This window comes from Macrotis lagotis, chromosome X (assembly GCF_037893015.1).
Source record: "Macrotis lagotis isolate mMagLag1 chromosome X, bilby.v1.9.chrom.fasta, whole genome shotgun sequence".
Taxonomy (NCBI): Eukaryota; Metazoa; Chordata; class Mammalia; order Peramelemorphia; family Peramelidae; genus Macrotis; species Macrotis lagotis.
The window spans coordinates 248,574,823-248,602,021 of NC_133666.1; the positions used below are offsets into that span (position 1 = coordinate 248,574,823).

General features: G+C 34.7%; 1 protein-coding gene across 6 annotated transcripts in view; it reads right to left on the minus strand.

Moving 5' to 3' along the window:
* AP3B1 (adaptor related protein complex 3 subunit beta 1) overlaps window positions 1-27,199 on the minus strand; it is a 374,259-nt gene that overhangs the window by 184,105 nt on the left and 162,955 nt on the right. For all 6 annotated transcript variants that reach the window (XM_074204381.1, XM_074204379.1, XM_074204375.1 and 3 more), the window contains exons 9-13: window positions 9,813-9,910; window positions 8,405-8,459; window positions 8,235-8,306; window positions 5,950-6,012; window positions 3,716-3,848 (exon numbers count right to left, since the gene is read on the minus strand). In XM_074204381.1, the coding sequence (XP_074060482.1) occupies window positions 3,716-3,848; window positions 5,950-6,012; window positions 8,235-8,306; window positions 8,405-8,459; window positions 9,813-9,910 (421 nt within the window). The remainder of the gene's footprint in view (window positions 1-3,715; window positions 3,849-5,949; window positions 6,013-8,234; window positions 8,307-8,404; window positions 8,460-9,812; window positions 9,911-27,199) is intronic.

Here is a 27,199-nt window from a genome sequence, read left to right on the forward strand (position 1 = left end):
TTGATGAATTAAAAGAAAGTTTCCAGAATGTAGATATTTAGTTAGAAGGTGTAACCAGAGGGATAGATCTGCAATAATACATGAAGGACAAAAATGTCAAACTCTTGTTCTCAACAAAATGATCCATGCCTGAGAAGAGTCAACTCTCTGATATAGAAAAGGCTTTTATGCAACTGTAAGGGGATTTGAATGAATAAGGAAATGCATTATTGGCATATTAGGGAAGGAATTGACCCCTGGAAATTCTTCTTCAAGAGTCAAGAAAATGGTAGAGAAATAACGGAAGACTTTTTAGTAGGGTACAGTCACAAAAGGAAAATAATTTCCTAGAAACATATGGGTAGAAATCATGTAATCACAGCATCTTTTTGGAAATAAAGCTACATGGAGGAATAATCTAAAGGGAATGGATTAAGTCTTACACATTACATTATCCTATACTACTTCTTCCATGAAGCCTTCTTGGATCACCAACTTAAACTTAAAACTTTGGTTTATCACATCAATTTGCAATAAGCTTATAACAAAAATTAACCTTCATTAAGGATTTTCAAAAAAATCTTTTAAAAATTTTAGATCTCTTAAAGGATTATAAATACCTTCAGAGCGAGGACATCACATAGCACTAAAATTCATACAAGCAGGGGTGTCACAAAGCACTACACTTCACACATAGTAGCTATTTGAATTAAACATTAATAGAATGAGCAAATTTGTTAACATGAAAAGCATAACCTGTGAATCTGCAGTCAACCATTCTTGCTGCAGATCAGTAATTCTTATCGAGGGCTGAGAGAAGGTCCATAAATCCCTTCACCCCCTAAAAAATGCACAGATTTCTTGAAATGATAGTGTTTCTAGGATATCTAGGGGATGTAATGAAGAAGGAATGGAATCTTAAAAGCTCTTATAAAAATACTGTTCAAGTCAAAGGAGGAACCTCAAGAGGTCATAGATAATTCCAAGAAGATACCATTGCCCAAAACAGTTTTTGGAAGTGCCTTAAGAGCATTCATCATATTCTTCTACGTAACTTTAACAATGAAAAATTTTCTAGTTTTGATGGAAGATTTGATTTTTGGAAACAGTTCAAAGTTACATATAGCTAAAGCTGATAAATTGGGTGGCCTACCAAAATCAAGTTAATACAATTCAGTTAAAAATTGTCCACCAGGGGTGGCTAGGTGGCATAGTGGATAAAGCACCAGCCCTGGAGTCAGGAGTACCTGGGTTCAAATCTGGTCACAGACATTTAATAATGACCTAGCTGTATGGCCTTGGGCAAGCCACTTAACCCTGTTTGCTTTGCAAAAAAACTAAAAAAAAAAAAAATAATAATAATAATAACAATAATAATAATAATAATAATTGTCCAACAAAAAGCACTAATAGTCATTGGTTCAAGGCCTACATTGATCATCTTTTTTTCTCATAATATAGCTTAGACCTTAATGTTATCCTTAGCTTTTCTCTCCTGAACCTAAATTTTAGCATTCCTGACACAACTCTTAAAAGGACTCCTAATATAGTTTTGGAATATTTATATAAAGAAATCAAAAATAGGGCAAGATAAACTTTGAGCATTCAATTCAATTTTTAAAGAAAGGCTAGTCTAAATTAAGTATTGTTTCATAAGTGTTAATGTTTAGGATAATTTCCCAAAATCCATAATTTCACAAAATGAGAGCAATAGTTACTATTAAATATAGAAATGATAAAATCTCATTCATAAATATATCACGTGAAAATAGGTTAACTTAAAAAGACCAAATCTTATAAGAATATGTAAAAATGCACATGTAAATGTAGATTTAGCTAAAGATATAGACATGCATAATTCTTAGATGCACAAGAATGAGAAAATGAACTTCTAGGCAACAAAGAATTTAGAGAGATTAATTATAAATTACTCATTTGTATGCATTTATAAATAGTAACAGTAATTTAAAAACAGAAGGTGTGTAATTTTTGTTAAATTACAACAAGAATATGAGCACTCCTAAAGCCCCTGACATACCAGGATCACAGGTCTGACTTGCCTGGGGAACAAAGCATACTCTATTTGTTCAAATACCAATCTAGTTTGGTAAAAATGTTAAACAATACGGAAAGATGAAACCTACCCCTAGATATTTTTGACATTCTGGTTATACATGAATGTTGCGGTAAACTTAAGTTCCTCAAAGTAACAAAATGTAGACAATATTTAGATGAAATAATATTTCCTGAGAAGTACACATTCTACGATCTGTGATCATATCTCCAAGAAGCAAATCATAGAAATACAAGTGCATTATAAAGACAAGTGCATTATAAATATTTGAATTCAATCAAGACGAATTTTATCAAATTGTTGGTAAACAGTTTTTACTTTAAAATAATGCTACTTTGCTTATTTTTAAATTAGTCAAAAAAGTTTTTATAAAAAAAATTGAGTTGTTTAAAATATTGAATCACAGGCCTACATGAAGATATTATGGGAACTGGGACAATTAAAATATGAACTACAAAAAAGTAAATAATATTTTTACTAAATAGAAAAATAACAATAATCAATTTAGAAAAAAGATTACATTTAAATATTTTTTAATTTTTCTATGTTTAATTTCTATAAATTTGCAGTTTTGTTTCTACTCATATAAAATGACATAATAAAATACTTTGAAGTTAAATTTTATTTCTATTTCTTTGCTCTAGAATACTTAAATCATTTTATATATTTATAAAGACTTTTATCAGGAAAGGGTTATTTGCAAAAGTAAACTATTTGCAAGCCAATCTTCTCATTAGAAAAATTATTTTAAAATTTTATAAATAAATTTTTCAGCCTAGCAGGCATTACATTTAAATTATATAAGTATATACATAAAGTACATATGCATGAACAAATATTTGTGATGTTCAAAATGTCATAAATTATTTCCATTATATTTTGTCCAAAGAATATTTTCACTAAAAGAATCCATCATTTCAAACACAAATACTATTAATAAAATAATTTCTCAAAGAAAACTGTCATGAAAATTTCTTTAGTTAGCAGTATTTTCCCTTTCCTTTACTGTAGTTACTCTGCAGTCAAATCTCTAAAAACTGAAGACATCTTAAAGGTTGAATATATCATCAAAAACTAACTAGATAATTTTACCTATTTGTGTTGCCAATGTTTTTCCATTTTCTTTGCTTTTTCCACTTAAATTTTGTAACCTAATGACTTATAATTTTAATTTAATTTGAACACAAAATTATTTTAAGAACCAAATTAACTTTGAAGGATTTAACATAAAACACTGGACATAATTTATAATCTCATCAATTCTACATTTTTTAAAAAAATGCATTTGCCTGCTTTCAGCACCCTCTGCAGGTGAACAGTTATTATACAACATTCATATCCTATTAGAATGGAGGGGGAAAATTGGTTTTTTTTTAAGAAAGTACTTCAGAGGAAGTACATTTTTAAGAACTGTAAGGCATGAAACAAACTGCAAATATCACTTGGAGATAGTAATAAAATTATACATTCACCACCATATCCAAATTAAACATTTAAAAAAGACAAAAGTGCTATATTTGATGCAGCTGCTGTCCTAACACTTCTTTTTATTACAAGTAAATCAAAAGCAAAATCACAACATAAGATATTCCTAATTGTACTATTAACTATAGATTCATCCAAATTATTAAATACCTATTAACAAAATAGAAGTTGCCTTACCATCCCTGTTGGACAGTAAACACACCAAACCATTAAGGCATGTCTCAGTTACTTCTGAAATGTTGGTTGCACACCTGCCTATGGCCTGGATAGTAGCTGCAGCAAACTGTTTATCTTGACTTTTTACATAGGTCTAAAGAAAAAGAAAAGTTCCATTACTTATATATCAGACTTATTAAGTCTATTAAGTGAAAAATCATGACAAATTTATCCATCACTTGTGCATTGTAATCTTCTCAAGTGAAAATAGTACATTTATTAAATAGATATGCCTTCAAAAAATACTTATATTACAAAGCTTATCTATGGCTTGGGTAGTCATTTAAAGAATGTGCACTTATGCCAGTTCCACTGTGGTCACAGTGGTGTCTGACTGCCTAAGAGATGGGGGGGGTAGTCACCCAAAGACAGCAATTAGTCTGAGTGCAAGGTTGAAGAAGTTGATGAGACTCTCTCTTCAGGGAGGTTTCAGTCCATTTACCCAGCAGCATCTGTGAATCTATGAATAACCGACCTACCCGCCTTAAAGAACCATTCTTTTTTGCTGGGAGACCAAATCAAAGAATTGGGATGTTGAGGGGAAGAGGAAAAGGCAAAAGGGAAAGAATATAGAAAGGATATAATACATATTTTATTTTCACAGTATAGAAAGGAAACTAAAACTGCAGAGAAGAAATCTGTCAGCATTATTATAATGATCTTCAGCACTATCAATTTGCAATAAGCTTATAATACAACTTAACCTTCATTAAGGATTTGTTTCATTATAATTTTCCTCAGATTTTTCAGACAAAAAGAATAATGTAAATAATGTAAAAGTTAATGGAAAAAAGAATTATGACCACTAAAAAATGACAAATGTGCAAAAAGTTTGCCAATACAATGTCAAAACCGCATAAAGAAAAAATTATTTACCAAGCTCTGAAAACGGTTTAAGAATATAATTAGTACAGGTTATATTTTATATTGAGTTTTAAAAATTAACATCTTGCAAATAACAACATCAAGGAGTCTAAGATCCTTTCAAATTTGAATGAGCTTTTTCACTTATGTATATTGAATTTTTATTCAGTCTTCTGGTTTTAAAAAAAGTAAAATAAGATTGTAGTAAGTATTCCAAAAGATATACAACAAAATTTTTCTTCACTGTAAATTGATTTTTTTTTAGTTATGAGTATTAAGAAAAACAGAGGAAAAAACTTTTTTCAATGCTGCTTAAAGAAAACAGAGAAAGAAAAATGCAAAGGAAGACTTAAGACCAATAACGATTAGAAACTTTCTGAGTGTTACTCAAAAGTGAAAATAGCAATCAACACAACAGTCCTAAATGTATGCCTCCATTTACAAATAGTAACAAATAAATCTACTGATGTAACTAGAAACACAGTAAAGGAACATAAAATAAAATCAATTTTCAGAAGAGACCTTATAAAATATCATGAGCACCAAATGGCAAGATAGCAACACTGAGATGATACAATAGCCATAAAACATTGGCATGAGCTCAAAAGACAACCCTGTCTTAAAGGAGCTCACATCTAATGGCAACACAATCAGAATGAACATATCTGAAGAAAGGACACAAAAGCAATTTATAGAAACAAGTTTTGTATTATCAGATGCAGACAGAACTGCAAATAAAAACAAGTATTATAGGGAAACAATGAAAAATCCACTTCAAAGTGGCAAAGTTATAGATTTCTGGCAAACAAATCCAAACAGGCCAAACAGTTGAAAGAAATGATTGTTTTATTAGTGGGTGGGTTCTTGACTGAAACATGTGATTGAAGAGTTTCAAAGAGAACAGATTTTGCATATAGTAACAACAACAAACTGGATACTTTTAAGATTATAAAAAGCAAATCAGACTTAGGTACCAATATTTTTCAATCTCATCTATCATCCTAATCAGCATAATTTTTAAAATGCAGACTGCTCCAAATTTTATCCAAATGTATGATAATATTAATTTATGATTCCCCTTTCTTTGATGCTGCATTTTGGTTCATAATTTTTTACTGTCAACCTTCATTTAATTCATTTGGCTAAAATTTGACAAAGATACTCAAACAGAAAGAAATATTAAATTTTTTTGATATCAAATCAAGCAATAATCATGTATTTTACTTTTAATGAGATGTAAAAAAGACATAAATAATGAAACAATCTCTGCTCTAAAGAATATTACATTTATCATAGAATGGTACTGGAGTATAAGAGTTCTGTATATATACCTGAAATTCTCGAAGAAGCGTTGATATGTTGGCTTCATTTGCCAAATTTGTCAATATTTCAAGCTATAAAGAAAAACATACAGCATGAAAAATTTAAAGATTCATGACTTTGGAAAAGGGTTTTTACAACTAATACAAGAGTCAAGTTTACTTAACTTGGTGTGTCAAGTCTTCCATCATAAAACAAGTCTTACCAATTTTTCTTTGATTACTCAGTTTGAGGGAAATTCAGTCCTGACATTTACTGGAATTTTTCTCAGTCTATCTTCTCTAGTCATCTTCCTAGTAGTCACTTTCTTCACTTTTATACTTCTCATTTCAGGTATTAAAACTTGGGCTTCTGAGTTAGTGTCAGAGTCTAGACACATACTAAATTTTAAAATTAAAGTAAAACTAGGAGAAATCTGTTGTTTTTATATAAAATTTTAGAACTCTCCTCAGTAAAAAGTATGATGTCTGAATAACAAATTGTCATAGATGAAAAGCAATGTTTTCAACTGTTAAATATATGAATTAAAGTAAGAATTTACTTTCATAAAAATTGATAATAACAGATTTCTATATATGATTTAAGTCTCATCTATGTCCCTGACTTTTTTCTGTCGAAGTTCATTAATACTATAGTCTTTAAGAATTTTCATTTTCTTGTTTTAACTGACTACACATTTGTTATTGAAATTTTGTTCTTCAAAGATGAGAAAGACAAAATGAGATTGTAAGCTAAGGGAATGGGTTGACCCAAAAAAATGAAAGGAAAAGAAAAGATCATTGACATTTTTAAATGCATAGAAGAGATCAGAAGGAAGATCAGAAGGAAACATAGGCAAGCAAGACAAGTAGTAACATTTTGAACTGATTTTTTTTTTCTACTTGGAATATGGATATTTTCATTTCATTTGCTGTCTAAGTTAAAATTAAATAACTGACTATATAAAAAAAAAAAGATAAGAAGGCTAAAAGGAGAGATCTGTCCAGTAGTAAATTAAGCCAGATCAATGTTTCTTAATTTATGGTGTCTGAATTTAAAAGGAAAAAAAAAGAACTATTATAAAATTGACCTATTTCTAAACATATATAAATTTATTTTATGAATTTAAAAATACTATTCTGAGAAAGGTTGTACTGGTGTTCAACAATCTGACACTTGGGTCCATGACACAAAAAGGGTTAGAAACCCCTTTTTCAAATAATGTATAAGGTCCCTTCCAACTTGAGATTCTGTGACTCTCTAAAGTAGAGATTATCTAAGGATTAATTTTTCAAATTTGATTACTGTGGACTAGGCATTCTCCCTTCTGGAAGGATTATATGTACTCCTAACCTAAAAGAAATGTATAAATCATATTTGATTTTTATAGTCAATTGTTTACAGGGAAAAAAACCTAATGATATATAAGCTGTATCTCATTTCTCATATGTCTCTGTTTATCTAATCTAAATACAACATGGGGTAAGTGGAAATAATGCTGGACATGGAGAATGGAGATTAGACTCCACACTATGGCTCTAATGTTAATATCAATACAAGTTACTTCCTAGTCTCAGTTTCATCAAATTTATGAGAAAAATAATAAAACTTGAGAAGCTGTAAGTGAAGAAAATACTATATAAATGGGATTTACAGTTACTAAACATCACAGCAAGCAACAAGTATCGTAAGCAAAAAATCCCGGGAGGCAATGACCATGGGGGGGGGGGGGGGGGGTGAGAGTTGGGGGGAGTTGAGTGAGGTAGAAGAGAGGTATCTAAATAATAGATAATGCAGTGGATAGAGCACTGGCCCTGGAGTCAGGAGTACCTGAGTTCAAATCCAACCTCAGACACTTAATAATTACCTAGCTGTGTGGCCTTGGGCAAGCCACTTAACCCCATTGCCTTGCAAAAAAAAAAAATAAACTAAAAAAATAAACAAATAAATAATCCTTAAAATCACATGTACCCTGTTCATACCATTTACTGCAGTCACAAGCAAGTAATTGGATTTACTGCTGATTAATGACAAGCATAATTTCTCCTATCCTATTTCCCTTTTCTTATCTACCTTCAGCTAGGAAGTTATCTACTGCTTTTTTATGGCTAGGAAGGATACAAATACAAGTGAGATGAGGAAAAGTGTGTGTGTGTATGTGTGTGTGTGTAGAATTATAAATACATTAGGCTTCTAACCTCCAAGTCTACAAAATCATATCTAGAAACCTTAGAATCCTGTATGTTTGCATCTTTGTTTTATACGTTTTTGGTACATCAAATTTTAGAAGACTATTAGAAAACTGAAAAATACATACCTTCAGTGTCTTGATCATGGTTGGATCAGTTGATCTCACATAAAAACTTTTAAGATAAGGTTCAAACATGCCCTAATTTGTTAAAGGAAAAAAAGAAAAAAAGAAAAAAAGAAAAATGATCAATGGCATATTCATTTGGTAGCTTCCTAATTTGTAGGTGATATGCATACCTTTCTCTGAATTGACATAGTTGCTATATTCTGTAGAACAATGTACTGCACCTCCCTAGAAATAAAAAGAGTTTTCACTAGGTATAATTTTCAAGAAAATGATATATTTAATATTTAAAGGGATGTATTTATTACATTTCCAACAAAGACTTTTTAGAATATCACAAATTTTTATGAAATTTTGTTTAGCATTTTCCACCAGAAAAAAAAAATCAAATTCAAAATATTAAGCATGTAAACCTCATTTTAACCAACATTTTTTAAAAAGCCACAAACTTCCAAACTATTTTCCTAAAGATTAGCAAATAAACAAAAGTCTGCTACATCAATGTAATAAAATATAATTATGTGATTTAAAAAACCAGTGAGCAGGGGCAGTGAGGTGGCACAGTGGAAAGAACACACCAGCCCTGGAATCCAGAGGAGCTGAGTATAAATTCTACTGTGTATGACCTTGGGCAAATTACTTAATTCCACCTGCCCACAAAAACCAAAACTTTGAAACAGAAAAAAAAAACAAAATAAAAAACAGGGAATACTGAAAAACTCAGAGAAATGTGGAAAACTCAGAGAAATGTGGGAAGACTTGAACTCATGAAGAATAAGTTGGACCCAGAAAAAAATATATACACAATGGCCAGAATTATTTAAATAAAAAGAACAGAATAAACTGGATATTGGATAATTATAATAAATAAGTTCAGCCTATGGAGAAGAGAAAATGTACTTCCCTCCTTTCACTAAAAAGTAAAAAAAAGTAAATAAGTTCCCTACTTTCACTAAAAAGTAAAGGGCATAAAAGGTACATATAAGATAAAACAGATTGGTTGCATTTACTGCACATTTTAAAAATCTTTCAGACAAATATTGGGTAAGAGATGGGAAGAGGAATATTTAGAAATAAATGCAATGTAAAAGCAAAAATCAACAACAGGATTTTTTAAATGTAAGAAGGTGAGGCGGCTAGGCCGTACAGTGGATAAAGCACCAGCCCTAGATTCAGAAGTGCCTGGGTTCAAATCCGGTCTCAGACACTTAATAATTACCTAGCTGTGTGGCCTTGGGCAAACCACTTAACCCCATTTGCCTTGCCAAAAAAAAAAACACACCTAAAAAAAGGTGAAAAGAAAAATACTTCCTAGAATTACGAACTTTAAAACTGTCCCCAAATCTTTTTTTTTGTTTGTTTTAATATGAGGTGTCAGATTTTTAAGTCCTTTCTGGTGGGGGAAAATAATTAGTATTTATCACTAAACCTGATATAAATTCTGACAAACTTTTGTGATTGCCAATTTGTATCTAAAGTCTCCAAATTCACATAATGAAAAAAGATAAATGATAGTTTCCTAAATAAAAATTCAGACAAAAACAAGAAAAAGGAGGGAAAGGGGCACAAAGAATGACCTACCTATTACTACGAAGTAAACGTACTAACGATTTTGAAATAATACCAGCTTCAGATTTTGGTGATAAGTGCCAATACAGTTGAGCTACTGCCATCACAACCTGAAAGAAGTATTAAATATCATTAATAACTCCTTTTAAAAATCTACTTTAAGTGGAATTAAAGTCTTTATGTTTAGGTAAATCGGAAACAATCTACAAAATGAAAATTACTAATGCAAAACCATAGGAACATATATCTAAAGCCCAATTAGAACTCAGAAGTCATGAATCCAATGTTCTCATATTAACGATAAAAAAAAACTGGGGTCTCAGAGGGATAGGGACTTGCCTGAGATTTCACAGTAGTGAACACATTTCCAATGATTCTAAAACCAGTATACTTTCACTGTCACATAAGTCATAACTTTGAGAAACACTCTTTAAAAATTTAATGAAACCTCAAAAATACACAATGAAGTACACAATAATTCTATACAATTACAGTTGGATCTTAATGTTAAGTGTAAGAAAAAAATTCAAATCAAGGCAAAACTTTCTATTTTTGTTTTTTATGGGAGAAAGAGTGAAAGACCATGACTGAAGAAGGATAAGAAATTGTAAATAAGTTTTTTTTAGAGTTCTGGAATTAAGGACCAGACAAAAGATTGATCTGGGGGATGTAAAATTTGGGAAGACTTCAGAAAATGAAGACTGAGTAAGAAGAAAAAAACAGAAGTAGAAAAATTCAAGAAAAGGAAGAGGAAATTGATAAAAACAAGGGAACTCACATCCACACCAAGAGAAAAAACCATGGAGTCTGACTGCAGACCAAAGCATACTATGTTCACTTTTTAAAATTTGTTTAAAAAAAGTATTTTCTTTTTTAATTGTGGTTTTATCCTTTTTTGGTCTGATTCTTTCATAATTAATGATTATGAAATTATAATTAATATGGAATTATGTTAAACATGATTGTACATGTATAGCCCATATCAGATTATTAACTGTCATGGGAAGGGAGAAAGGAAGGAAGGGAGGCAAAAACAAAAAAGTGAAACTAAAGAGTTTACCAAAAAACATGAATGTTGAAAACTATGCATGCAATTGGGGAAAAAACTAATTTTTTTAGAAAGGTAATTAAATTAGAGAAAAAGCATGTATTAAGCACCTGTCATATGCCAAAAAAAATTATATTAGGATATAAGAATACAAAAATAAAAATCAAATAGTCCCTACCCCCAAAGTTGTTTGTCCTTCATTCCGGAAAAGGACTATGACTTCAAAAAGGTGATACCATAACTTTGCAAATGAATTAAAAGCAAGTTGAGGAGGTGCTGTGCAAAGTCACCAGCCTTACTTTCTCCTCCACAGCCATCTGAATCCAGGGGTAAAATATTGATGGTCAAGAATGCAGTGGCTTTTTTTAAGCTGAAGTGTTTTCCAGATCTTACTTCTACTAAAGAAAAGCCCACACAGTGATTAAAGCTGGGTAAGGCAGAAATGAGGCATAGAATGGCCTCTTTTACCTATTCAAAAAAAAAAAAATCTATCTGGAAGTGGAAGACCCTCAGGATTTCTAGTCAAAACAGAAACAATTGCTATTTACATTCACTCTGAGCAATCAGAACACACAAACTAAGATCCAGTAGGCTCAGACTAGAACCTTTTGTTGGTCAATTAATGAGAGTGATTTTAAGGCATGGTCCTTTAAAAAAAACAGATAAACCCCAAGGTTTCAGCAAGCAAAATTTACACCTTAGTTAACCTGTGAACTATGTGTCTCATCTTTCCCTTTTCCTGTGTATCTTATACATTACTGACGTGGTAATTTTGTATGAGGACAATAATGAACAGTTTGATTTCTTCTAGGAAGAAATAGCTAATATGTAGCCTTTAATGAACCATAAAAACTAATCCTATTTTTCTTTCCAACCTTTCCCTCTGACACTGTGAGAGCCAGTCAAACAGACCTTCTCTCAGTTCCTCATGCCACACCTTCACAGGCCTTTGTCCTGTCTAGTCCATGTGCTTAGAAGATACTACCTCTTGACCTCAACATCTTGTAGTTCCTTACTTTTCCTTAAGATGCAGTTCAAGAACTGTATTCTGAGTAAACCTCCCTTAGACTCCTCCCAACTATTAATGTACCATCCCTCCCACACTATTTGGCATAGATTTACATTAATTTCATATTTATTTTGTATATGTATTTTTTTAATTTACTCGATGTCTCCTCAATTTGGGAATAAGTTTATTGAGAGGAAGTCTTTTTCTTTCTTTGTACTTGAATCCTTAGAACCAGGACACAGAAGATCTTTAATACTTAATGATTAAAGTGAGAAATAAAAAGAAAAAGCAACTGAGCAACGCTAGAACATATGGTAAAAACTCCATAGTTCACCATTTTACCTGAAGGATTCTTGGTGGGAAATTCTGATATAATCCAAAAATAGTCAGCATCTATGTTCCCTACCCACAATTGTTGCCATGGGGGAAGTGAGTCCAAGGGTCAGAGTGAAAAAAGGCTTTGGAGGGGCGGAGCCAAGATGGCAACAAGAGAGGATCCTGTCTTAGGTGCTCTCTCATAAAACTTCTAAACTAAGGACTCTAACTAAATTTTCGAGAGACAGAACTCAGAGGGACCCAGTGAGGTACTTCTCCTACTCAAGGTAACCTGGAAAAGAGCAGAAAAGCTCTGCCCCCCCCCCCGGGGGGGTTGGAGGAGCGGCCCACCAGAGCGAAAGAACTTCAGCCTCCCAGAGGCAGCCCCAGGGAGCTGGGAGCATTTCCTGATCTACACCCCGAGGAGCACGGGGCACAAACTGGGGGAACTGGGGACCTCTGCCAGAGCAAGTAACTAAAGCCCAGCCTTCAGGGCACACAGCTAGCCACCAAGGACAAGGCAGTCCAGATCCAGGAAACAGAAGCAATGGAGCCAGTAAGCAGGAGCCCCCAGGGCATGAGCCCATTGAGCTGAGGGAGGGGAGTGAAGAGAGACTGCAGAGCTCTGTCCTCTGCCCCTGGAACAGGACTCTGGGGCTCTGACCACATTCAGATCCTGATCGCAGTCTAAGCCCCCCATAGAACAGCAGGGCCCCCCCCACCTCAGCCCCGTGGCAGAGGGAGGTGCTTATGGTCATTCACAGACCAGGAGGGAGGACAGAGCCTCACACACTGAGACCCTTGTGGGAGTGTCCCAAAAGCTCAGGAAGCACCCCAAAACCAGGCCCAGGCTGGGAAAATGAGCAAGCAGAGAAAAATGAGCAACAGCATTGAGAAATATTTTGCCTGTGAGCCCAAGAAGGATCAAAATACTCAGTCTGAAGATGAGGAAGCACAAGCTCCTGCATCTAAAGACTCCAAGAAAAATAGAAATTGGGCTCAGGCTAAGACAGAGCTCAAAAGAGACTTTGAAACTCAAATGAAGGAGTTAGAAGAAAAACTGGGAAAAGAAAGGAGAGAGATGCAGGTAAAACATGAAAACGAAGTCAGCAGCCTAGTCAAGGAAATCCAAAAAAATGCTGAAGAAAATAGCATGCTAAAAAATGGATAAATGGATAAAACAATTCAAAAAGTTATTGAGAAGAATGCTTTAAAAGGCAGAATTGGCCAGATGGAAAAAGAGATAAGAAAGCTTTCTGAGGAAAACAAATCCTTCAGATGTAGAATGTAACTGAGGGAAGCTGCTGATTTTATGAGAAATCGGAACTCAATACTTCAAAACCAAAAGAATGAAAAATTAGAAGAGAATATGAAACATCTCATTGAAAAAACAACTGATATGAAAACAGACTTAGGAAAGATAATTTAAAAATTATTGGAATACCTGAAAGTCATGATCAGGAAAAGAGCCTTGACATCATTTTCAAAGAATTACTACAGGAAAATTGCCCTGATATCCTAGAAGCAGAGGGCAAAATAGAAATGGAGAGAATCCACATATCCCCCTGAGAAAGAGATCTCAAAAACCCAACCCCCAGAAATATTATAGCCAAGTTCCAGAACTCCCAAGTCAAAGAGAAAATACTACAAGCAGCCAGAAGGACACAGTTCAAATATCGTAGAGCTGCAGTCAGGATCACTAGCAGCAACTACATTGGAAGCTTGTAGGGCTTGGAATATATACCCGAAGGCAAAAGAGCTTAGAATGCAGCCAAGAATGAACTACCCAGCAAGGCTGAATGTCCTCTTCCAGGGAAAAAGATGGACTTCCAATGAACCAGGGGAATTTCAAATGTTCCTTTTGGAATGGCCAGAGATGAACAGAAGGTTTGATCTTCAGATACAGGACTCAGGTAAAGTATAGAGATTGGAGGAGAAGGGGAAAATATGAGGGACTTAATGAACTGCATGTATTCCTGCATGGAAAAATGACACTGATAATACTCATATGAACCTTCTCAATTAACAGAGCAGGTAGAAGGAGCTTTTAAAGATGAAGCACAGGAGAAAGCTGAATTTGAAGATAAAATATGGTGTAAAAATGGAGTCAATAGAAAAAAGGGAAATGTAATGGCAGCAAGAAAAAGAAGAGGGGGGTATAGGCCAAGATATTTCATATAATAAGATTTTTCTTTATTACAATGAGCTAGTGCAATGATATGGAAGGGGGAAGGCAAGGGGGAATGGGGGAAACTTTGCTCTCATCAGAGGTGGCTAGGAGAGGAAACAGCATATATACTCAATGGGGTATAGGCATCTGGAGTAAGGAGGAGGGGGCGACAGGGGGAAGGGGGGGGATGTGAGTGATGGAGGAGAGGATGGACCATGGAGGGAGAGTGGTCAGATATAATGCATTTTCTTTTTTTTACTTCTTCCAAGGGGATGGGATTGGATGGCCTGTCCAGAACCATAGGGTCAAGTGGATGCTGGGCCTAAGGGGTGGTAGGGGGGCTCGGGGCCTCTTGGCCCCAGGGCCAGGGATCTGTCTGCTGTGCCACTCAGCGACCCTACAGCAGAATCAGTGAAAGGAGAGAGAAAATATAGTACATGTTAGTGGAGAAATATGAAAGGAGGGAGTTGCAATCAGCAATGGCAATGGTGGAAAAATATGGAAGTAACTTTTGTGATGGACTTATCATAAAGAATATGATCCACCTGCGACAGAGTTGGTGGTGTTGGAACACAGACTGAAGCACATTTTTCATTATTATTATTATTTTTGGGGGGAGTGCAGGGCAAATGGGGCTGGGTGGCCCACCTGGGGCCGCATAGCAGGGTGATTGTTGGGTGTCTGAGGCTGGATTCTGACTCAGGTGCTCCTGGCTCAAGGGCCAGTGCTCTGTCCACCACCCAGCCGCCCCTACTATTATTACTATTTTATTTTATGTCTTTTTTTTTTTGGTTTATGCAGGGCAATGGAGTTGGAGTGGCTTGCATGTCACACGGCTGGGTGATTGCTGGGTGTATGGGGCCTGGATATGGGCTTGGGTGCTCCTGGCTCCAGGGCTGGTGCTCCATCCACTGCACCACCTGGCCATAACTACAATTATTACTATTAATTTTTTTAATTTTAATTTTAATTTTTTTCTCTCCCCTTTATCGCTCAAGTGAGTCTATATTTTGGGGGGTATTTTGTTTACTCTTAAACAAGAATATTTTATTAATGTATAAAAAACTGTACAAAATGAGAATAAATATTAAATAAATAAAAATTTTTAAAAAATTTTAAAAAGGCTTTGAATTACCTTTGCTTCAGGGAGAGATAGGAAACAATTGAGTTAGGCAGAAAAGAGAATCAAAATTTAGCCAGGAGGGGACATCTAACACCTGGTAAGGACTGGACAAAGGAGGCTGGGCAAGAAGAAAAGAAGATCCCTAGGTACTGTTCCCTCCAAGCCTTCTGGCTGCAAGCTACAATCTGAAGGGCAATGAAAAGGTTGTGGGAAGGCAATGAAAAGGATTTTTTTAAAAAAATCTTCAATGGGAAAATGAAAACGAAGGATGTGAAGTAAGGAATACAAACTTGTCAAGAGGTTGTAAGATGAAAGAATATGTCAAAGGGGAGAAAGACAAAGAACATGGAACCTATGAGAGGTGGGTAAGAGATGTGGCTCTTTCTGAAGATAAAACCATCTGGAAAGGAAACATTTATTAGTCTTATAATAAATATGGTAAATCAGATAAGATCATCAAGAAAAGAACTACTGTGTAAAAAAACATAATAAAGGTTTAGAGGAAGAAGACTAAATAGTGGGGAGTTGGTGACAAGGTTAAAGCATAATGAAGAATCTATAACTGGTAAAATTAATCATGAAAATAATAACAATCATCACTGACTTGACTACAATACAATTAATTATTTTACTTACTAATGTTATTGTGATTACTTAGCAATTTTTGGAGATAACATATTTATAATAACCTCATCATTTAAAAAATTATATTTAATTTATTTTATTATTTATGGAATAAAACAAGCATTTCTATAATATAAAAATGAAAGATGACAGCACATGATATTGCAAATTTATTATGTACCATTTGCTATTCCTTTTAAAGTTTCTCCCTTTTGTCCCACTCCCTAGTAATGACTACCATCAGACTACAAACATGTGTATATGCAGATAAATAAAGCATTTTCTTAGCTCTACTCAATTCACTCTTCATTATTTAGTGCAAATCTATCTTTCTCTAAAATCATCAAGCTCATAATTTCTTATAACCCAGTTGTCTTCAAATACAATCATATATCACAATTTATTCAGCCATTCCTCAATTGACAAGCATCCCTACAATTTCCTGTTCTTTGTCATGAGAAAACTACTGGTAAATATTTTAGATCATATGGGCTCTTTCCCTTTTTCCGCCTTGAAAATAGATATAGGATTGAGATTACTGGGTCAAAGAGAACAGGTAATTTAACTCTCTGAGTATAATTCCTGACTGATCTTCAAAATGGCTGAATCAATCCACAATTACACCAAAAATAAATTTTTTCACATCCCCCCTAACACTGGTCTCTTCCCTCTTTTATCATTTTAGCCAATCTGATAGACCTAATATTTCAAAGTTGTTTCATCATTATTTTAATTGAATTCATATAATGTTTTAAAGTTTGCAAAGTGAAAAAAACTTAATTTGAGAAACACATTATAGGAATGGAGGGAAAGGGCATATTATAATAATTACTGGGTATTTTAATTACAGAGAAGTGGTAGAGATCATACTTTCTTACATAACAGTCACTGATGATTTTCTTACTTGCCTTGTCTAAAAAATAATGAAGCTACAAAGGGAATTCATCACCAAATGCAAGGTGTTCTACTTTTTTTTCAATTTCAGAGAGGGAGGGAACACTTTTGTATCACTTCTTTTTAATCATTCAATTGCATTTTCAGTTATAGATTCTCTTCCGCTCTTTCCTCCACCCCAATCCATCAGGAAGGCAATAAATCACAAAACTCATTAACATATGAAGTCATTCAAAATAAATTTCCAGACTAGAAAAATTTAATAGAGAAAGAAAAGAGAAAAAATAACTAATTCAAATTATATGTTAAATCTGTCTGTTTTCTATCTGTAGGTAGAGTACATTTTCAATATGAATCATTTGGAAATGAGATAGGTCATTGTGCTGATAAATTACTAAGTCTATTACAATTGATTACCATTAGAATATTGCTGTTAATGGGTAAATTATTGGCCTGATTTTCCTCATTTCACTTTGAATCAGTTCATAAGTCTTCCAAAATTTTTCTGAATTCATTCCCTTCTTCATTTCTCACCACACTATAGTATTTTATCACTTCTGTACACCATAATTTGTTCAGCCATTTCCCAATTTATAGGTTTCCCCTCAGTTTCTAATTCTTAGGGAAAATAGGAGTTGAAGTAAATCTTTTTAATACATATGGGAAGACCAAGTCAGCAACACTGCTGAGTTGAAAAGTAGGCATTTAAAATAGCAATTTTGCGTTTAGCTTCAAATTGCTTTCCACAATTAGATGAGTTAGTTCACAGTTCTACGAATTGAGCATTAACATACCTATTTTTCCACAGTCCATTCAACTTCTCATTTTCCTTTTCTGCCATCTACTACAATATAATGAGTATAAGATGGTACCTCTAAGTACTTGTTTTTTAATTTGCATTTTTCTAATTACTATTACCATATTTCACTACAAATAAGACTGGGTCTTATATTAATTTTTGCTCCTAAAGACAGATTAGAGTTTATTTTCAGGGAATAACTTAATTTTTTTTCATGTACAACAAACTATATTTATTCATGTAAAAACAATTTCAATTATTCAAATATAGTCTAATCATCTTCTTCTGAAACATAGTCATAACTCTCCAAACTCTGAAACCTTGCCTGAATTTCTTATGACTTCATTTCCAATGATCCCTATCTCTCTCATTTCTATAAATAAGAGTTCTCCCTAAATGAGCACTTTGTGTCCATGTAGGCTGCCCAGAGTGCATTGGCAACCAGCTGTCAGTGAGCTTATCCCATTAATTCTTCACCCAAGTCATGACCCTTGCAGGCCAGGCTTCACCGAGTTTCTACACTGACTTCTCTACATTCTATTTTCAATTTAAGTCATTGATTTTCATGCACAAATGTCCCTTGAATGGTTTGTTTCAAGAGTCTGGAGATAGGAGTCAATATTTGATCTATTCTCTTTGCAAGGAAGTTCTTCATGTCTTTATCAGTGAGTTTTGATGGTTGAATCCCAGACTAGAGATCTCTTTGGCTACCTTGCAAAATGATTGAAGTATTAAATAGACCCATTTCCTTATCAGTGCCTTTGTGCACCAGGATTCTTTTATTTAAAGAACATAAATGCCTGAAACACATTGAGTCCTATCTTTCTTGCCCCTTAGAGGTAGAGTTTTCTTTCCATGCAGACATTATCAAGGTGTACATAGTATTCCTGTGTTGTGTAATTCTGATTGGTCAATTGGCAATAAATTTCAAGTCCATCTGTTTACATAGGTGTTTACCTATCATCCAAAAGCACCTGCTTTAGTATTTACCAAGACTTAATTATAATTTAAATTATCATTTATTTTAAGTATTAATGTCAATAATATTATTTATATTTACTTACAAATTAATATTACTATTTTATAATTCAACATGCCCACTATGTGTTACAATGGACGGTTTAAAGTGTCTGTCTGGCTGACAAGCTTAACTGGGTCTTATTGGGGTGGGGGTGGGGGGGTAGGGCTTATATTACATTACAAGCATCCTGAAAAAAAAATCAAGCTAGGACTTATTTTTCCAGTTAGGTCTTACTTTTTCAGGAAAATATGGTATAAGGCAGCTAAGTGGTTCAGTGGATAAAGTGCTAGATCTGAATTCAGGAAGATCTGAGTTCAATCCCAGTCTCAGACACTTAATATCTATGCACACCTAAAGAACTCACTTAACCTATTGGAGATGTTGCTGGTTTCATTTCCAAAGATGACCAGTGGCAACAAGGGTGTGATATCTTCACTTGTATGAGAACTGGATATAAGTGAGGCAGAGTTGAACAAAGGCCTTACTCTCTCTCCCACAGTAATTGAAGCTTAGTGGCAAGACAAAAGTAAAGATGACTTAAGATGGTTTGGGATGCAGTGGATGACCTTGGCATCTCTGATATCTGATAAAGCTCTAAGGGTTCCTCATCTCCTGTTTCAGATGCCTTGGTGACCAGTACAACAAATGGTTCTCCATGAGCCTATTACACTGCAGGAAGTCTTTAAGTAGACAATCCTCTAACTCAGCAATAGGTTTGAGGCCTGTCAGTTACCCTCAAACTGATCTGGCTCATGGGCTGCCACTGTATATGCTATGGCTTCTTGGAGTAACAGGTGAATGTTGGCTGGTTGATGAACACCAAAAGTATTGTACAACCAGACATCTGAAAATTGTACTCTTTTTTTGCTCCACTATTGCCAACTCTGTGATGGCTCAGTTTTCCTGCCAATTTATCACCTTCCCCTTCAGAGAGACACTATAATCTCTTGACATTAATTCTTCTATTACTCATTTTGCCTTGGTTGAATGTGAAAATTGAGCTTAGAAAAGATGAGTCTGTGATCAGTCCAGCACTCTGCACCACACATTGCCTTTGTCACTTTCACATCCTTGCTCTCCTCCTTACAATCACATCATCTAACAGTTGCCAATGTTTGCTACGAGGGTGCAAGCATCAAGTTTTACTGCATCGAGGCAAACATAAAACCGTTTGCAAGAAGAATGTCACAAGATGCACATCTTCAATAGTAGGTGGACATCAACTATGCCCAAGGAGCAATAAAACTGTTCATACTCTTTGACCCAGCAATTCCAATTCTAGGACTATATCCAGAAGAAATTGTAAAAAAAAATGGGAAAGTCCTATGTGTTCCAAAATATTCCTAGAAGCTCTTTTTGTAGTACCAAAGAATTGAAAATTGAGGAGATGCCCATCAATTGGGGAATGGCTAAAAAAGTTATGGTATATGAACACTATGGAATATTATTGTTCTATAAGAAAACATAAATAGTTGGATTCTAGAAAAGCATGCAGTGACTTACAGGATCTGATACTTGAGTGAAGGGAGTAGAACCACAAGAACAATGTACACATCAACAACATTATGAGATGAACAACCTTGATGAAAGCAACTCCTCTCAACAGTCCAGAGAGCTAAGAGAACTGTATCAGACTGATTATGGATTATATTATCCCCAACCAGAGGAAGAAAAACAGAACAAAACAAAACACACAAGAAAAAAACCACCCCAATCAAATCTGATGAAGACTTTATAAAAATTATCTCTTATGTATCTTTCCCTTAATTCTAATTCCTCATGCCAAAAATCATTAATTTGTAAATATGTTTAACAAATGATGTATGTAAAATGCTAACCTGACTGTTCCCTACTGAGGGGAGGGGGGTGGGAAGGAAGAGTGGAGGGAAATTTTGTAACCTGTATGTAATATGCACGTACAAATGGATGAAAATTTAATGAATGAATGAATGAATAAAATAGGTGACCATCACTGCTGCTGCTGCTGCTTTTTCCAATTCCATTCCTCCCAAAGACTCCCTGCCATGCCTGGTTATTTGAGTTTACTCTAGCATAAAGTCACTCAGAATTATAATCTTGTCCTTTTTTGGTACATTGATCATGAGGGTCTCCAGGTCTTCATAAAATTTTTCTTCAACAGTGTTCATCATGGTAAGACCATAGGCACTGATGAGGTTAACATGGGTGTAGGGTGTGTTCAAAGAAGACTAGTTCCCTTGGTGTGAGAGCTGCCGAACACTCTTTTTGGTTTTTTGCAAGGCAATGGAGTTAAATGACTTATCCAAGGTCACACAGCTTGGTAATTATTAAGTGTCTGAGGCAGAATTTGAAAAGGTGCTCCTGACTCCAGAGCTGGTCTAATCACTGCACCACCTAGCTGCCCCTCAGCCTTCCTCAGGGCTGCTTTGCTCCTCTGATGTCCACCTGACACACCTAATTCTCACCTGTAGCATACACAGCAGCCACACCCTGGTAAACCATTTTGGCATATGGGCTTAACCAGGTTAAGGGTAACCAAGGGAGTCTCAAGCTCATTGAGGAACAGTGGGGGTTGTCTACCCCAGGTGTGACGTCTTCCACTGGTGGAATGGGAGGAAGCGAAGATTTCTTTACAACAGTCATGAAGCCAGCTGAAGCAGGTGCTGTGGAGTTTGGTTAGACATTGAAGATGCCTAAGTCATCCGCTACATCTAGAGCCATCATCGGTTGTCTTGACTCTTTCTATGTTAGATCATGATGACTTTGGAGGGGAGAGTGAGGCAGATGACATCATGCAGCTCTACCTCACTTAAATAGTCTGCTTATACCTGGGCAGGATTACCATGACAGGCAGGACCCCACAGTGTAGTCAAGACACCAAAAAACCTACAAAAACTTCTTCAAAGAAGATTCCACTCCCCATCAGTGCATGGAACATGCACACCCTCACAAACAACACAAGATCCAATAAACCTGAAAGACAAACAGCTCATGCTGTGAGAGAACTCAGCAGGTATGGTATCCAAATAGCAATCTTGAGTGAAACAAGGCTGGCAAATAAAGGTCAACTGACTTAAGTCAGAGGCAGATACATATTTTTTTTGAGTTGCTACAGTGAAGGAGAACACTGAGAAGTTGGGGTAGATTTTGCAATCAAAACTAATCTAGTCAACATTCTTGAATGCCTACCAAAAGAACTGAATGACAGGCTCCTGACAATGAGACTGCCTCTTGGGATTTACTTAGAGGATATGGGTATAAATGAGTCATGAAGCAATGCTGATAATCAGGGCCATATTTTCTGTTGGGCCAGAGGGAGGGAGAGTATATAGATGATCTGTATATAATTAAATCATGAACTGATCTTATGTTAATAGATGACGGTTATAATACAATAGGGACAGATCTTATGTTAATAAGGAGAGTTATAATACAATAGGGGCAGAAGGAAAGAGTGTATTTAGAAGGGCTGGACATAAATAGATCATGAAGCAATTTTGTTTTACTTGGTATTTTAGCTATAATTAGAGGGATTGTGCCAAGGGTATAAAATGGTTCATGAAATGATTTTGCGCTACATGATATTTAGTTCATGAAGATAGTATGCTCATGAAGGGTACTTGAAAAGAGGGTGGAGTAAATTGATTATAATTTGATATTTTATGATTCTTGAGAAGTGTATTTCTAATGGAATAGAAGAAGGAAATGTACTTGGGCAGTGACTATGAAGCAATGTTTCTTATCAATCAATCTAATGTTGAGAAAGGTACTGATATCAGGAGAGATAAAAGAAATATATTTTGACAGAGGGGTTGTAGGTATAAGACAAGATTAAAACAATATAGAAATGAAAAGAAAGATTATAGTAGGAGAAGGCCAGGAAATGGAGGATAAATACCACATGGAGAGGCACAAAGACCTATAGAGGGTGTAGGGGAAGGCAGAGGGAAAGAAGGGAGAATGTGAGCACTGTGAGAAATTTTATTCTCAACAAATTTGATCCAAAGAGGGAATAACATACATTACCAATTGCATTTAAAAATCTGTCCTACCCTAAAGGGAAGGGGGGGGGGGGGGGAGAAGGGAAAGAAAGAACTGATAAAAGGGTAGGTGAAAGTAACCAGCAAAGTTAAAATTAAAATTAAAAAGAAAATTTAAAGGGGAAAAGGAGCAAAATATTGGTGAGGTGGGAAAAGGGGAAAGTGTTAAGTATAAATGGGGAAAGATAACATGGAGGAAAATATAGAGCTAATAATCTCAACTATGAATATGAATGGGATGAACTCTCCCAAAAAACAGAAGCAGTAGAATGCTTTAAAAAACAGAATCCTACAATATGCTATTTACAAGAAACACATTTGAAGCAGAGCTATACACAGGGTAAAGGTAAAAGACTGGAGTAAAATATATTGTGTTTCAAGGAAAGTAAAAAATTCAGGAGTAGCAATTCTGATTTCAAACAAAGCAAAAGCAAAAATAGATCACTTTAAAAGAGATAAGGAAGGAAACTACATCTTCTTAAAAGGCACCATAGGCAATGAAGTAATATCATTATTAAACATTTATGCAGCAAGTAGTGTGGTAGCCAAATTCTTGAAAGAGAAGCTAAATGAATTACAAAACTGTAAAAGTAGGAGGCCTCCCTTTCTCAGAATTAGAGAACTCTAACCACAAAATAAACAAAAAAGGAAGTTAAGAAGGGGAATAGAATTTTAGAAAATCTAGTCATGATAGACCTCTGGAGAAAAGTGAATGGGGATAAAAAGGAATATACTTTTTTCTCTGCAGTACATGGCACCAAAATTGACCATGTACTAGGGCATAAAAACCTTACAATCAAATGGGGAACAGCAGAATATTAAATGCATGTTTTTCAGATCATGATGCATTAAAAATTACATGTAATAAAGGGGCATGGAAAAACAACCCAAAAATTAATTGGAAACATAATAACCTAATTTTGGGGTTTGGTTTTTTGCAAGGCAATGGGGTAAAGTGACTTGCCCAAGGTCCCACAGCTAGGTAATTTTTAAGTATCTGAGGCCAGATTTGAACTCAGGTCCTCCTGATGCCAGGGCCAGTGCTCTATCCACTGGGCCATGTAGCTGAGCCCCATAATAACCTAATTTTAAAGAATGAGTAGATCACACTGGAGCTGGAATTCTACCTTCTCTACCATTGATCTGTTCATTTGTGACTCCATTGCCTTGGTTACTGAATGCACTGTGATTAAGAGCCTCCTGAAGGCTTCCCAGGTCCCCTGGCCTACACTGGGCTGCACTTCCATTTTACCCATGTGAGGCAGACCTTTCCTAAAGTTCCCCTAGAATATCTTGAACTGAAAAGTTATTTCACTCTGTCTTTTTGTGGGTTCTTTTGCTTTAGGGATTTGTCTAGACTTCATTTAGAGTTGTTTCTGAGGGAAACTGGGAAAAGCTCAGAGAGCTTCCTAACTTCTTCTCCATCATCTTGGTTTCACCCAGGAAATGTATCTCTCTCTCTAAATATTTACTTTTTAAAGAGAATTCCAATTTTCTCTCTCCATCTCCAACTCCTTTACTAAGAAGGCAAGCAATTTGATATAGTTTAAATGTGTAGTCATGCAAAACAATTGCACCTTGATCATACCATAAAAGAATATATATATATATATATATATATATATATATACACATACACACACACACACACACACACACACACACACATATATATATATATATATATAAAATAATGAATATATAATAAAAAAAGTTTGCTTCAATCTGTATTAAGACTCTATCGGTTGTTTCTCATCATAAGTCCTTCAGAGTTATCTTGGATCAATGTACTTCTGAGAACAAAGTTGAGCATCTTACAATACTGAAGCTAACAATATGCTATTTTCTTCTGGATTACTTATTTCATTCTGTATCAGTTCATGTAAGGTTTTTCCAGATTTTTCTGAGAGCATCTAGCTAATCATTTGGTACAGTCAATAGTATTCCATCATAATCCCAAACTCAACTTGTTCAGCCATTCCCCAATTAATGGGCAAACACTTAGTTTTAAATTCTTTGACATCAGAAAAGAGCTACTATAAATATTTTTGTGCATTTAGGTCCTCTTCTTTTTGTTTTTTATCTTTTCAGGATAGACATAGTTGTGATACTGTTTGTGAAAGTATATGCATGATTTCATAGGTATTTTGAGCAGAGTTCCAAATTGCCCTACATAATTGCTGAATCAGTTCACAACTCTACCACAAGTAAATGTGTCTCAATTTTCCCTGATCCCTCTTATATTTGTCAATTTCTTTTTCCATCCTTTTAGCCAATCTAATAGGCATAAAGTAATACCTCAGAATTGTTTCAATCTGCATTTGAGCTTCAAAATTTTATGTAAACATTATTATCCATTTTTCCACTCTATGAAGTTACCTCTTTTTTGGTCATGAACTTTCCCCCAATCAGAAAGATGACAGGTAATTTCTTTCATGCTCCACAAATTTATTTTTATCATGCTTCTTATATAAATTGTACCAATATGAGATTTTCTTCCCATAAGGTATGGGATGTGAATCTACTGACACTTTCTATCAGATTGTTTTTCCATTTTTCCTAAATAGTTCTAATCCTAATAGATAAGATCTTTGGGTTTATCAAACATTAGGTTACTGTGCTCATTTGTTTCTATATACTAGATGCCTAATCTTATTTATTGATCAAGCACTCTTTTCCTTATCCAACACCAGATTGTTTTGATGATTCCAGTTTTGTAGTACAGTTAGATCACTAATAAAGCTAGGCCCCATTCCTTTCCATTTTCTTAAAAGCAATTACCTTAATACTCTTGACATTATGTTCTTCCAGAAGAATTTTAAAATTATTTATTCTGGCTCTACAAAGTAATACTTTCTTAGCTGATTGGCATGATACAAAATAATTCAAGAAGTATTATAACTTTAATTATATATTGGTTAATCCTACCTATAAGAAATTAATATTTCTCCAATTATTTAGATATTTTAATTTGTGTGAAGAATATTATGTAATTGAATTCACAAAGGTTCACAGGTGTCTTGGTATGTAGCTTCTCAACTACTTTATACCTTCTATAGATATTAGAAATGAAAGTTCTCTTTCCATCTCAGTCTGCTGGGCTTTGTTGGTAATATATAGAAATTTTGATTACATGTGAGGGTATATTTTCTATCCTGAAAGTGTGCTAAAGATGTTAGTTGTTTTGACTTGGTTGGTAGGTTGGTTCTTGTTCTTCATTATTGAAGAGAATCAAAATTATCTCACTATATTAGAGACAAATTATAGTATTCAACTGTGAAGGAACAGACCAATATGAGCTTAGAATGCTTTATCATAGGTTGGACGCAAATAGTTCACGTGAACACTTGGGGTGTTTACTCTAAACTTAGATGTCTCCCATTTGAGCTATTTCAATTCTGTCTTGTTCATGGAGCACAGCACTCTCTCTGATGAGTGTTGAATGATCCTTTGCCAGTACCATCCCTTCTGCAGAATCAATTTTGAAGTTTTTAAGAGAAACCTTCAGAATGTCTCTGTTTCACTTCTTCTGACCCCCTTGTGAACATGTGCCCTATATGAGTTCTCCATAAAATAGCCTTTTCGGCAAGTAGAATTTGGCATTTTAACAACATTGTCAGTGCATCGTAATTGCACTATCTGTAGTAACATTTGACTGTTTGGAATTTAGCTCAAGAAAGGACCTCAATGTCTGCTAACTACTCTTGTCAGGTGATCTTCAGAATCTTCCAAAGATGATTTAAATGTTAGCAATTCAGTTTCCTAACATGGTGTTGTAGTAGACTGTCCAGGTTTTACAAGCATACAGCAAAGGAGTCAGCACAAGGTCTGCAGACCTTCAGTTTGGTAGCCAGTTTAATGATCTCCTAGAAAGAGGGGGCTGAACACTTCCACAGTGTTCTTTTTTTTGCCATCAGAAAAGAGCTACTATATACTTTACAGACTATCATCAATTGATGCAAAAGTCACTGACCATTTACCTTGTTAAAGTCCAACTGAAGAAGAAGAGATTTTAAATGCCATTAGGCTCCTAATCTATTCCACTTGAGATCTACAAGATGGGGGGGGGGGGGTCCACTGCTCATCCAAAAAACTGCCTGAAGCTTTCCAGTTTATATAGCATGAAGAGGTTATCCCCAAGAATTCAAGGATGCCTCCAATGTCCATCTCTTATTTAAAAGTAAAGGGAGGGGCAGCTAGGTGGATAGAGCACCAGCCCTGGAGTCAGGAGTACCTGAGTTCACATCCGGCCTCAGACGCTTACTAATTACCTAGCTGTGTGGCCTTGGGAAAGCCACTTAACCCCAATGCCTTGCAAAAACCTTAAAAAAAATTTTTTTAAAGAAGAAAAAGAAAGAAAAAGTAAAGGAATAGACT